The sequence below is a fragment of the Zingiber officinale genome, chromosome 1B, assembly GCF_018446385.1.
Source record: "Zingiber officinale cultivar Zhangliang chromosome 1B, Zo_v1.1, whole genome shotgun sequence".
NCBI lineage: Eukaryota > Viridiplantae > Streptophyta > Magnoliopsida > Zingiberales > Zingiberaceae > Zingiber > Zingiber officinale.
In genome coordinates this window covers 166,860,321-166,875,396 of record NC_055986.1, presented here as the reverse complement: position 1 = coordinate 166,875,396, position 15,076 = coordinate 166,860,321, and the positions used below count along the sequence as shown (strand labels likewise).

Sequence of the window (15,076 nt, the reverse complement as noted above, 5' to 3'; positions counted from 1 at the left end):
GAGAACTTTTCTAGAGTAATTTTTAACTTGTTTAACTAATTTTTCAGATTTGAATTTTCTTTCTCAAGTCGTTGTACTTGAGTTGAATCTTCAGTTAAAGATTTTGAGTTAGTTACTCCTTTAAGAATAGTTATTTCTCTTAAAAGTGACTTAATTTTCAAATTTGACTTAGCTAATTTGCGAAGTAAATAATTGACTAAATTATTGAGTCTAGGAATACTTATAGCGGAGTCTGGTCCTTCGGAAACGGATGCGGATCCGTGGCTTTCCTCAGAGTCAGCTTCTGACTCCCTCTCGGATTCGCTGATCTGGTCCCGGGCCATCAATGCGAGTAAACTTGTTTGGTTGAGTTCATCGTCTTCGTCCTCCGAAGAAGATTCGTCCCAGGTTGCCTTTAGAGCCTTCTTTCTTCTTTGCTTCTTGGCTTCCTTTTGATTGGGGCAGTTGGTCTTGATATGACCCTTCTGGTTGCACCCGTAACATGTGACTTCAAATTTTGTCTTTGATTGGGCCTCCTTGGATTGAACTGCCTTCTTCAGATCTTTTTTGTTGAATCCCTTCTTCTTCTTGTAGAGTTTCTTTACAAGATTCACAAATTCGCCGGCCAGTTCATCTTCTGAATCTTCTGAATCGGATTCGTCTTCTAATTCCGATTCAACTTTTCGCCGTCCTCTTGATTCCCGTGTTCGACTCGTTCCTGCAACCAAAGCAATCCCTTTCTCGGATGGCCGTGCATTAGTCTGTTCATGGAGTTCGAATTCACTAAACAATTCATCTAATTTTAAGGAAGACAAATCCTTAGAGACTTTATAGGCATCTACCATTGATGCCCATAGTGTACTCCTAGGGAATGAGTTAAGGCATACCTTATTATATCTCTGTTTTCTACCTTCTGCCCGATTCCATGTAGAGAATTCAGGATATCTTGAATTCGGGCGTGCAAGGAGCTTGCCGTCTCGCCTTCCTGCATTTTCAAATTGTATAGTTTATTTAATAACAAATCACGCTTACTTACCTTGGTTTCCGAGGTGCCCTCGTGTAGTTCGATTAGTTTCTCCCATAGTTCTTTTGCGGAGGAGAATGGACCGACTCTGTTGAGCTCTTATTTGGTAAGACCACATTGGATGGTGCAGGTAGCTTTTGCGTCAGCTTCCACCTTTTTGATAAATGCTGGCTCCCAATTTTCACAGGGTGTAGGCTTACCGTCGGTACTAGTTGGTAGTTGTAATCCTGTTCTGACGATCATCCAGGTGTCGAACAGGATCTTTAGATATATTTCCATTCGCCCCTTCCAATATCCAAAGTCTTCTCCGGAAAATAGTGGGGGACGAACGGTGCTATATCCTTCTTGTTGGGCCATTTAGATCTAAAAGAACAAAAAACAACAAGATCTATTCCAAGACTGAGTCTTGGATTAGTAGTGTGGGAAGAGAATAGTAATAATTACGAGCTCTAGTGGTGTTGCACCAACTTCGGGCAAAAAATCGATTCGTAAAAAGAAATTAGAATATAGCTATGAGGCTAAATTCTAATTGACTCCGAACAAAATACCACGAAAAAAAAATGTTTTAAATGGTGGTTGCACCAAATTAAAACAACCCCGCTCTGATACCAATTGTTGGATCGAGACGTGCTAGAGGGGGGGGTGAATAACACTCGTGGCTAAATCGTTTTTCGATTATCGGAAACGTAAGAATTATCGGAGTAATTAAGCAGCGGAATAAAACAAAACAAACACACAGAGACAGGAGGATTTTTACTTCGTTCGGAGCCTTGATCGACTCCTACTCGAAGGCCCGCGATCCTTGATCGCTTCCGGTGGGCAACAACTATAAGCTCGATAAAATGATTACAAGATGAAGTACAAGTAACTGGAAAAACTAGTTATACCGACGACAACAGTAGAATTTTGAAGCTTCGGGTCGTCGGAGACTTGTTGCAGCACTTCCGGGCGTCTTTCGGAGCAGCACGTTGAAGAGAGAAGACTTGGAATTCGTTGTTCTGGTGCTGCTGCTCGAGACCCCTTATAAAGGGTGTTCAAGGCGCCTTGAAGCCCTTCAAGGCGCCTTAAACAGGCCGAGTCACCCGCGGAGATCAGCACAGACTTGGTCGAACTTCATCCAGTTCAAGGCGCCTTCAACCTTCGACCCAAGGCGCCTTGAACTTCATCTAAGGTGCCTCCAACCTTCTGCGCTGGCTTTTCCTGGTTCGCACCCGAGGCGCCTCCAAGCTCCATGGAGGCGCCTCGGACACTGTTCATCCGAGTTGTAACTTGCTCCTTTGTTCCTGCAAAATGTGTTAGTCCCAAACACATACCCTGCAAAACAAAGTTAGCACAGAAACATAATGAATGATAATAATAAAAGTTTTGACAGCATTCGAACTGTCCGGGTCTGACTTCAGGTTTCCCCCCGGAAACCCTAGGTCGACCCAACGCCTACTGTTCCCTCTATGGGGAACACGTCCTCACCTACTCCACTCAGGAGATTTACCTGTTGCCAGTTCGATCCTCCAGATCGACTGGACTTTTGCTCAGCACTCGACGCTTCCGGACTTTCTGTTGGACATCCGCTTCCCGGCTAGTCCAGTCTTTCACCTGGTTCGCGACACCAGGACTTTCCACCTAGGGTTACCACCCCCTAGGACTTTTGCCTGAAGCCATCGACCTGCCAAGACTTTCCGCATAGGGTTACCACCCCCTATGACCTAGGGTTACCACCCCCTAGGGTTTTTCCCTTTGCCTAACCGCAGCTAGGACTTTTCCTGAAATACTTATTCAACATGTTAGATCACAACACACCTTAACTTTGAATCCTTTGTCATTATCAAAACTCAGGTTCGATCGTTAGATGCTTCCCGCACCAACACATTCAACTCATAATATTGGTTCAATTTGATTTGATTTAGTTCCAGTTTAGTTTGGTTCAACTCATAATATAAGTTTAATCGATTTAAGCGAATTTTGATTTTCAAAACTGAAACCGAACCAATTAAATCGATATTTCTAGAAAATAAAGCTGAATTTATGAATTAATCGAACCAAACTTTTAACTTCGGTCGATTCGATCAGTTAATTCAATTTAACTGATCACCCTTACATAGAATAATCGTTATTCTGTCCGATGTAATGAACAAATACCAAAATGACAATTTGTAATACCTCGGTTCTGAGATTCTGAGTAAGTATGACTTAAAAGGTTAGATGATACTATGTATATCACTAAGGTGCACCTTCCTTTTCGGAAGCTCAAATTTAAGAATTCCAAAGTTAAGCGTACTTGGCTTGGAGAAATCTGAGGATGGGTGACCTCCTGGAAAGTTTTCCAGGGTACGTGCGAGTGAGGATAAAGCACGCTGAAAGGACCTCCGATGGTATATGGAGCTAGTCATCAACCCGATGGACATTTTTGAGTAGCGTTCCCAGTTCGGTCCGGATGGGACCCGCCCGGGCTGGGGCGTTACACAATTTCTAGAGAGTGAAAACAATTGAACTGATTATTGGAGAGCTTCAACAGGTATAATTATTTTTTTTTAACACATAAAAGACTGAGCATTAATAGGCATGATACGATATTGCTTGTGAACAATAGTTTTATTAATTGCTTCTCCATCTATAACATCTATAAAATATTGTAACAGTGTAGATTCAACTGTTTCACATTATTAGTTTTTTTTTTCTCAAATAACATATTTATAGAAGAGTGGTCAATGCTCTTCTTACTAAGATTTATTTATAGAAGAGTGGTCAATGCCCTCAAATAGGAAAGGATTCAACCAATATAAGAGAGACATTATCTTTCATCCTAGTGTTGGAATTAGTATAGGTATCCTTGTACTTGTATATGTCTTCCATGGCTCTTGAGAGGTTCAATATTATTTCAATTAAAGGCCGAGCTACTTGTGTTGGACGGAGGCATTCCTCGTTCAAATCCTTCCATTTTTGCTCCACCATCACTTGCAACTTCTCGCAAGCCACTTTTGCACTTGTACCATGTTCTTTCATGTAACTCTCAACTGTTGAAGCGACATGGTCTCTTTCTTGTTCCCGCTATAAATTTTTAGAAAAATTGTTAGATATTAATTAATGTCATCAAACTTTAATTTTTTAACTAAGGAAATGATTGGAACTAATAATTACCTCGTGTGAAGTTATATCGTCCATAAGCCTACAAAGTATACTGCAGGATTTAAGGATCTTAGGGGAACTAGCAACCCATTCAAATGTCTCTTTTGTTGCATCTTCTCCCAAACCTACGTAAGCGGCACATGCAACCGCATAATACCCGGCTGATATCAATGAAACGAGAAGATGCTCCTCGAGTGATGGTACATATCTTTCCACACCCCATTTAGCTTCTTGGAAATAAGATCTTGATAGAACTTTTATCTATATGAAATTTTTAATGGAAAAACAGATTTAACATTTATATAATTATTAAGTTAACAAGACTCAATATACATGTGCTATTGCCCCACTTACTTCCTCTTGAAGATATGGTATGCGATACTTCTCATTGGGTTCTAGTTCATCTTCAAAATCTTTGTAAGTCTTTAGTAGCTTGAGATAAAAGTCTTTTAAGTATTCTGGTACACAATCAACTGCTTGGGGTTCCCACCTAAATGTAAAGAAATATTGAGAAAAATGACATCATGTTATTCGTAAAGCATGCACCAAGGAGAACTAGCCAAATGAATATGAAAATCAGAACAAAAAATTAACTATTGTATTGTTAGTATTTTCGTGTCTATATCGAGATGTTATCTTCAAATAAATTTGTTTTGCTAAATTTTACTTCTATCATATATATATGGATAGCATGACAATTATAATGATAAAGAAAATATCTTAATATGATGAGCCAAAAACAAACCTTTCAATTGCCTCAGTTAATAGTTGACTTTCTTCTAATGTGCTGTAGTTATCATAGATGTCATCCATAATCGACATAAGGGAAATGGCCTTGGATGTAATTACTCGTGCTCGAGAATATTGAGGTTCAAAATACACCGCAACTATCCAATAATAACATTCCACTACTCGGTCACGAGCAAACTTTAAAGATTTAGTTAGTGCTAAATCATTCCACCACCTTCAAGTATATCATCCAAAGTGTATGAACATATGAAAAATAAGTCAATTAGTTTAAATCACAAATACAAAATTTATAATTAGAAACTTAATCTAACTTTGCTTAGCTTACACAGTATATATATTTATAACAAAATATATATGTACTGTAAATAATTTACTTACATTGAAATTTTCTTCACTTCCTCTTGATGAAGAGATTGTAGTAGATTGAAATCTAACTTTGCAAGTTCTAATATAGTATCATTTCGCATCACATTCTCTTGATAAATAGGTATATATTTTCTCACCATGAGCCTTTTAGTTCTTCTACACAGTGGTGTTTCAAGGAAAAAAGACACCTCTGTTGCTAAAGGTTGCTCAAGTTCACCCAACAAAGATTCAAGCTGACACTTTGTAAAAGAAATAGCTTCGTCGAGTATCGTCTCTTCATGTGTTCCAAGATAAGCCGCATTGTATAAGCTTAGTAGTCCCTTTGCATCTCCATTCAAGGTCGACAAAAATCTGCCCTTCTCATCTTTGAACTTGTTAAAAACATCTACAAGAATAGATAACTAAGTTTATTTCGAACAATTTATCTCAATGGATATTATAATAAAAAAGTCAAAACAATCAATTGTTTCATTATATCTAAAATATTTATAATTTCCATTGTACTTTTAACAAAGTATATATAATTTTTACTTATTTTTATATTAATTACCTGCGGACAAATAATATCCATGTTGTCTAAGCAATCTAAATCGAAGAGAAAATTCATAAAGCCCGTAATTTTCAGCATCAGCCCCATAAACCAATCTTAGCGCCGTAACTATTTCCTTCTCAAAATGATAATCCAATCCAAGAAGCTGAATTGAATCAACCAAATTCATAATTTGCAATACGTCGTCGCTTGTTTCCTTGAAAAGGTTTCTCACTCGCTCCTTCAGCTCTTCCACCCTCTTCATCAATATTCTATGAGTGGGCTCCTGGATCATCCAAACTCATTAGAAGCACAAAGCAAAAAAACCATGAATAAACATGAGAGGATCTTAATTAAGCACCACCTTTTCGAGGGCCGAAGAGGAGTTTCGGATGAAATAATCTCCCCAAACACTAGGGTGATATTCGGCCGACTTACGAATTATCTCTTCCTTGTCACCAACAAGGGCCATCGACTGCCTCTCCATCAATGATTATCAAGAGTGACGACTTGAGGAATTGCTCACTTTTGCACTCAGTCCCTAATTCTCCTCGCTATTTATAAGCTCACTTTTGTACTTCTTTTCCCGTTCCTCTGGAGGTTATAACTTAATTAATTAATTGGAATAAAAGCTCACGTATCATTGACGACCACAAACTTACAACCTAAACCTATATTAAATATTATTGTGAGAGTAATTTAATTAAGTTGTAATAATTATATTGATGAGGAGAGACACCTTCTGTTGGCCGTTTCTTCACCCAGTCCACAAAAAATAAATTAAACTAAAATGGATGATTGGAAAACATCATATTAATGAGTTAGTTGGTGTGTAATTTGTGTTTAGAACGGCATGCGCTGAATTTAGATGGCCGAATTTGGACGGAGAGAGAGGTCAAAACACCTACAAAGTTTTTAATCTTCTTTTTTTTTCTCGGGTAACGAAACTTATGTGAAATGCTGTTCCTATTCTATTAGCACGCGTTCAATTTTGCATTTAAAAATTAATTTTAAATTGGAAGTCTCGTGCAAATTAAATTCTTTCATTCATTCTTCCTTCTTTTCCTTCTTTTCCTTCTTTCTTTCTTTCCATTTTTTTTTAGCAAAAACAAAGAGAGCACCCTTTTGTTAACAAATCATCAAAGAAACATCCTATATTGATTTTTATCAAAAGGGTGCTTCACCCCCACAACTACCCTCCAATACAATAATATTTACTTCTGACATACTTATGCATTTGACACACGCATCTTCCACTTATATTCCCGCCTAATTATTGATTTAGAGTCACATTGTAATAGCAAAATCTAAGATTGTTACAGATTGAAAAACTAATCTGATGTGTATATCTTTGAAATTGCTTTTGATAAACTAATCCAAGTCCAGGTCGAGAAAGTAATCCGATGTGTGCATCTTTGAATTTTTTTTTTGTTAAACTAATCTAATTCTAAATCGATAAATTAATAAGATGTGTGCATCTTTGAGTTCATTTCTGATAAACTAATTCGAGTCCAAATCGAGAAAGTAGTTTGATAAATCCTTCTATTCTATTAAGTTCTATCCTTTACTATATCATTATCTATACTTATAAAAATTTGTCTTATTTTATCATTACTAAGTCTTTTTTGGTCTTTCTCTTGCTCGATGTGTATTTGTTATAATTTAATATTATCTAACTAGAGCATTTATTTATCATCTAAGTACATGTCTATATTATCTTAACATGTCTTTCAGAGTTTTTCTTCAATAGATACAACTCTGACTTTCTCTTAAATACTCTCATTTCTTATTCTGCCCATCCTCATATGTCCACACTGTTAGGACCCTTGGCGGCCGACTAGAGGGAGGTGAATAACCCTGCAAAGAAAAACGAAAAACGTTCCTCGAGTTTTTATAACTTTAACAAAATTAACACTTGCATAAAATATATAAGACTAATTAAAAAGGAAGAGGCACAACGAATTACTTGGTTACAACCGGGGAGGTTGTTAATATCAGGAAGTGGAAAGCACACTAATTTCTCCTTCAGATGGAGAAGCCTCTTTATAGCAATTGAAGTACTAAAAAAACGAAGCTAGGCAAAAGAAATCATTTACAAGTGTTCTTCAGTGTTCTTCTTGTTGTTTTTTGTCTTCTGGGACTAGGGTTGTATTTACAGTCCTAGTCAAGGTGGCTGGAAGGGTTCCAAGCACCTGGAAGAGTTCCAATCGCCTGGAGGGGAATAAAACTTTATCCCCGTAGCAACAGATCACGTTTGACGCGGTCTAGATAAGATTCATGGTCTGGGCGATTGGACTCAGTCCAGGTGCCCAGTCCCAAGTTAACAACTTGTTAACTTATTTGGTCCGGGTTCTTGCTCCATCTCCGCTCGCTTAGGTCCGGGTCTTCCGCTCCGGTTTTACTTGGATGATCTCGGCCTTCCGGAATAGGGCTCACCCAAACCCAACTTCCAGCCTTTGAGCAATATTCCGCTCTGACTTCTTATCCCTCGGAAATGTCGCGTGCCTCCTTCTCATCCGCCCGCATACTCTTCTGTAGCACCTCGTCCCTCGGACGCACTGAGCCCGTCGGCTCTCTCATGTGTCGTCTTTCTTGCTAGTTGCATTTTTCGCTTGACTTCCGGTGCTCCTAAGTTCCTACACATTTAGACACAGAGGTTAAAAACCAACAGGACCTAACCTGAGTTGGTTGATCACAACAAAACTACCTTGGGGTACTAATACACACATTCACATCTCTGTAACTCCCATCTTTTTCTTATGTGCTCGAGCTATAGCCCAACATTCAGCATCTTATAACATATCAGGTCTAACCGTCTTTTTGTATAACTTCCTTTTAAGTTTTAGAGGTACTTTACGATCATATAAAACATCCAATGATCTCATCCATTTTAACTATCATGTTTGTATTCTATGTAAAATATTTCTATCAATCCCTTCATCATTTTACAAAAAATAATCTTAAATACTTATAACTCTCAATTCTAGATAACTCTTCATCTCCAATCTTAACAATTGTCTAATTACATCTAATATTACTAAACTTAAATTTCATATATTTATTTTTACTCTACCAAGCTTAAAACCTTGTACTTCTAGTGATTTCCGTCAAGATTTTAGTTTAGCATTTACTTCTTCACATGTCTCATCTACCAAAATAATATCATCTACAAATAGCATGTACCATAAAACTATATCTTGAATGTATCAAGTGAATTCGTCTACGATTATAATAAAAAGATAAAGATTTATAATTGATCCTTGATGCAACAACTAATTAATAAAAGATATGATGAGAATATATCTGAAAATCCTTCATCAACACCTAAACTCACTACTCTCAGTTGGAGTCGTAGCAGTTACAGTTTCATAGTTGTTACAACTATTGTAGTTATAGCAATTACAGAACGATAGTTGTTATAATTATGTAGTAACTCAGTTCTACCAGTTATGATACTAGAGCTGCTATAACTGTGTAGCAACTATAAGTTTGTAGCTAATACGATGCGTCGATTTTAGGCATAAAAATAAGACAGATAATAATGAGAATAAACCGCTAGTATAGTAGAGGATAGTTATGCCATTTTATAGAGAGTGAAGTGTCTTTTTGATAAAAAATCAATATAGAATGCTCATTTGATGATTCATTAAAAAAGAAATGTCCTTTTGATTTTTGCACTTCTTTTTTATACTAATGTGCACAATAAAAAATGTACCAAATAGTTACAAACATATTTCATCACTAGAGGCATATTGCGACACAATAGCGATGGAATGTGCGTCGTGTAGATATCAGTTCTTAACACTGTACGACGGATATTTAATATCCGTTGCTAAATCTAGTGATGAATATTTATATATACACTGCTATAATAAGAGATGGAAATTAAAATATCCATCACTACTAGCCGAACGGAGCAAAATTTTTGTTGAGGTATTAGTGATGGATATATAAATATCCGTCGCTAATTGTTAATCCTTTAGTATCGAAGAGAGTATCGACATTCAGCCATTAGCAATGGATATTTCAAATATTCATCGCTAATTACTACGGAAAAATAAATTTCTGTCGCTAAACTATGCTACAATGATGCATGCGCTTTTCGTTTTTCCTATTTTCCCTATATACATATAAATCTAATTTACTTCAACCGTCACAAGTGATGGTTTTTACAATAAACTCATAATAAATAACAACAAAACTCACTACACATCACTAATTACAACATAACAAACTTACAACACATAACAAATGCACAACACATCACAAACATCACAATAAGCCATACGAACTAAAATGAACAATAGATACATAATAGTAAATCCAAACATGGGTTCAAATCTAATGCAAGATAAAGTTTGTCATCCTAATCAAAATAAGGAACAAGACAAAATAATACAATATAATACATCCTAATAAAAATCATGAACAAAATCATCTCTGGGTCATGCATAAAATTTCATTAAGATTAGTTGTAAATAGAAAATGTGTTGTTAAACTACAAAAGATATAATTACTTATCTTAGACTGATAAGTAGTTTAGGTAGTAAATATTCTTTAAAAATATATACATGCATCCCAGGGATAAAAATATATAAAATATGAAAATGATCATGAAAATGTATAATACAATCAGAAATGCATATAGTTATTAAAAAATAGCATTATATTTGACTAAAATTAAAAGTTAAGATAAATGGTACATATCTCAAAATGATCTACTCCGCAGGGGAATGGTTAGGATCCTAGGTCTCCTAAGACTCCAAACGATGTGGACGGTACATCTGTGAATCAGGAGACAATGTCACTGTAAATGCTTATATATGACAAACTATCATCTCAGTCTGAGCCTATTGCTGTCACATCTCTCGTATATTTGCATCACTCCTAGCCTTTGTCTCCTCCAATGACTATAGTCGAGTCCACAAGTCCTCGTTTTCCTCTCGCAATTCTCATACCTCACTAGATGAGGTGGAGGAACTAGGATGACTCCTGATCCTTGGAGCGCTCATTCGCTCATAGATAACTTTGGCCTAAGAGTCAAGCCCATAGAGGGATGTCTTCTTCCTTCCACCAATGACATTATAATAAATGTCATTAACTGCATTGATGGAAAGAGGTTGTGACCTCTCTCCCTTTGCCCTAGGCTGATATGCCTCAGCAATTCTAGTGGGCATTGCTTCTTGTGTCAAAATAATGATTTTATTAACCTCCACATAAAGTCTACAAATATATTCATAAATTTTAATATTCTTACATTAATTTCTAAGGAATGCAGATCAACAAATGGCTCATCTTTCTTCTTATGAGTTTTGTTAAACATCTCCCAACAAGTGGGAGATCTCTATAATTCAGTAGCTTGTGTATAGAAAATGGAAATATATTAAACTAATAACAAAACATATGTAAGAAATATTTATATAACTTAATTTTAAATTTACCAAGTCAGAGGCATGCTCCACAATCGAACGAGATCCAGTAGTATGCTTTGTGGATTTGGTGTTCGACCCAGTAGACTCTAAATTGTGATTACTTCAAGCAATCACTGAATTATCCTACCAATGCTAGGCAGCCCAAATGGCTCTCCAAGACTGCCAAACTGCATCAGGGACCTCGGATGACCTGGTGCTCCTCTGGCTCTACTTGTACAACATGTCACTGTATAATTTAGAGCAGTAGGCGTTCTAAATTTTTTTCAACATTTCCTCCTGGCCCTCCTCCCAAACATCTCTTCTGTAACAATATATTTTAACAATTAATATTATGTTAACTACAAATACATTTTATATTCAAAATAATTACAAAAAATTTACCATAATAAAAAATTTTCATGTCCTGGTCTACGAGCCGCCATGTAGTACCAACTAGGGACGATCGTTCTTTAAACTTTTTTGATATATACGATGCTACTTACTGAACATCTGGGATAAATTGCATGGAAAAATATCATGTATTAGATATGTGTGATAATTTTAAAAAATATAAAGTAATGAAATAATTACTAAATGCATAATTACTTACCAGTCACCAATAACTTAAAAGTAGTCTAATCATCATGTGGTCTTTGTGCTGGCTGCATGATTATATATGCAAAATCATAGTATAAGATATACACATTTGATATAATATTATCTTCTAACTAAGGAGATGAAAAAATAAAAAGAAAATTCATATAAGATACCATGACATTATTAATAATTTTTAATCACCTGATGCCATTGTAAATCAACTAAATTAACATTTTGGAAGTTCTTATCACTAGACTCCATTGGTACATCAACCTCCTCACTATTAGACAACTCTCTATCATCTATTTTCTTAAAAGTGATATTAGCATCTATAAGTAATTATGATGTAGATTGTATTTCTAAATCAGTTGAGTATATCTCAACTTCTTCATTTTGATATGCATCATGGTTTTGGGCAGTTATGATGTTCGACATTTCTATGGTTGACTGAGGCTTTATTTGACACACTGCTAACCATTCACTAGGTCTTCTTCTCTTTCTTCAGTACTCAAGATAGAATTCTTGACTAGTTTATACTGCAAAGATCAGAGGGTCAAACTTATTGAATCTTTTATTTTCGTTAACCTCAACTAAACTGTAGAAATGATGTATTTTAGTACATATTCCTGGAGTAGGATCATACCATGAGCATCTGAATAATACACACCTTTTTAAACATAAAGTTGGATACTTACTATCAATTATTTGCTCAAGTCTACCATAATAATCAAATTGAGTATCATTGTTATTTATAGATCATTTACGTAAACACCAAAATTATATTTACGCAAACACCAAAATTATATGTAAGCCTTTGTGAATCGCATTGGATCATGTGAAATCTGAATCCATTAACATAATAACCTAAGTAGACTGTTATGTTATGGAAAAGTCCTGATGCAAGATTTTTTTAGTCTTTCATCTTGTACATTTGATATTCTATAGTCGTTCACCTATAATAGTAGTGATTATATAAATTAGATGCATATATAATGTTGGTTCAATCGACCTCCAAAGTTTTAATGTTTGACAAATATGTTTAAGTAAGTTTAATAGAGCTTGATGTTGGTGTGGTGATGCATCCGACGATCGAACTCGTGTTTTGATAATGGCAAAGAAGTCAAAGTTAAGGTGTTTTGTATTCTAACAAGTCTACTTGAGGATTTCAGGAAAGTCCTAGCTGCGGTTAGGCAAAGGGAAAAACCCTAGGGGGTAGTAACCCCAGGTCATAGGGGGTGGTAACCCTATGCAGAAAGTCTTGGCAGGTCGACGACTTCAGGAAAAAGTCCTAGAGGTGGTAACCCTAGGTGGAAAGTCCTGGTGTCGCGAACCAGGTGAAAGACTGGACTAGCCGGGAAGCGGATGTCCAGCAGAAAGTCTGGAAGCGTCGAGTGCTGAGCAAAAGTCCAGTCGATCTGGAGGATCGACTGGTAACAGGTAAATCTCCTGAGTGGAGTAGGTGAGGACGCATTCCCCGTAGAGGGAACAATAGGTGTCGGGTCGACCTAGGGTTTTCGGTTGGAAATCCGAAGTCAGATCCGGACAGTCCGGAGACTGTCATAAACATTCTTTATTATTCATATTATTATTTTGTGCTAACTTTGTGTTGCAGGATGTTGTTTGGGACTAACATGTCTTGCAGGTACAAAATAACGAAGATTTGCCTCGGATGAACAGTGTCTGAGGCGCCTCCATGGAGATTGGAGGCGTCTCGGGTGCAAAAGCTGACCTGGCTGCGAAGCTTCAATGGAGGCGCCTTCATGAGGGTATAAGGTGTCTTGGAAGGCGCCTTGAGCAGTGGATAAGGCGCCTTAAAGGGATGAAGTTCGACCAGATCAAGTTTGATCCACACGGAAGACTCGGCAGCATGGAGGCGCCTTGAATAGCCTTCAAGGCGCCTTGAACACCCTTTATAAGGGGGTTTCGACCAGCACTTCAGATAATCAAGTTCCAGTCTTTATGTCTTCAACGTGCTGCTAACAAAGTCATTCCGAAGTGCTGCTGCAACATTCCGACGACCCGGAGCTTCATTTTCTTCTTTCTTAAGTTGTCGGTACAAAGTTATTTCAATACTTTCGTTGTAATTTGTAATTCTTATCGAGCTTATAGTTGTTACCCACCGGAAGCGATCAAGGATCGCGGGCCTTCGAGTAGGAGTCGCCTTAGGCTCCGAACAAAGTAAATCCTCCGTGTTCTTCTGTGTGTGTTTCTCTATTTCATTTCCACTGCATTAATTTCTGAACGAGGTTTTAATTACTCCGATAGTTTTACGATTTCGATAAACGTACAATTTAGCTGCGAGCGCTATTCACCCCCCCTCTAGCGCGGTCTCGATCCAACACTTGATTATGGGAAGTCCTAGTCGTGGCTAGGCAAGGGTGGAAAGTCAACCGAGTGACTAGTCCTAACTTCGGTTAGGTAAGGGAAGTCCTAGTTGCAGACTAGACAAGGAAAATCTTGGTAGATCGTGGAAGCTAGGTGGATTCGATAGGTTTGGAGGACCTGATCCCTGGGTAGCCGAATACTGAGGCAAGGGAAATCTCGGTAGATCGTGGAAGCCAGGTGGACTCGATAGGCATGGAGGACCTAATCCCTGGGTAGCCGAATACTGAGGCAAGGGAAATCTCGGTAGATCGTGGAAGCTAGGTGGATTCGATAGGTCTAGAGGACCTAATCCCTGGGTAGACGAATACTGAGTATTGGTAAGTGAAGCCAGGTGGAGAAATCCCTAGGGGGTGGTAATCTTAGGTTCTGGTGAGTGAAGCCAGATGGTGAAAATTCTAGGGGAAGATAACCTTAGGTAGCAAGAAGTCTTGGAGGAGTGAACTCCAAGCAAGGTTGATCGGATGGTTTCCGGTCGACCGCGTACAGTCGACTGGACCAGCGAATCTCGATAAATCTAAGTTTAGGTTTACCATAATATTCTATATTACTATTATTATTGTTAGCTAATGTAGTATTGCAAGAAAAATCTTAATGGATAAGACGATCAGACACTGAGCAAGCAAAGTCTAAATAGGTCTGGAGGATCAATGTTTGGCAGGTAAGTTGAGGTATGCAACTGGAGGAGCGACAGTGAGGTCATGTTCCTGAAAGGAACAACCTAAGGTCGCTGATCCAACTGAAGAAACTGGGAAGGTTTCCAAGTTGAGATCAAGACAGTTCTACTGGCTAATATTACTCATGCATTATATATATTACTGTGCTAACCTTTGTATTGTAGGAATACTCTGTTTAACTTTATGTTGCAGGTTTCGCCTGATCGGTCGATCGAACTTAGGGATCGGTCAACCAAAC

The 15,076-nt window shown here is 37.4% G+C and overlaps 1 protein-coding gene across 1 annotated transcript; it reads right to left on the bottom strand.

Annotated features, from left to right (window-relative positions):
• Positions 1-3,613: 3,613 nt before the first annotated feature.
• LOC121989444 (alpha-humulene synthase) lies at positions 3,614-6,284 on the bottom strand. Its single transcript, XM_042543512.1, has 7 exons — positions 6,136-6,284; positions 5,793-6,057; positions 5,255-5,627; positions 4,872-5,090; positions 4,481-4,616; positions 4,139-4,387; positions 3,614-4,048 (listed from the first exon to the last, which is right to left on the bottom strand). The coding sequence occupies exons 1-7, from the start codon at positions 6,256-6,258 to the stop codon at positions 3,755-3,757; spliced, it is 1,659 nt and encodes a 552-aa protein (XP_042399446.1). The 5' UTR covers positions 6,259-6,284; the 3' UTR covers positions 3,614-3,754.
• Positions 6,285-15,076: the final 8,792 nt, after the last annotated feature.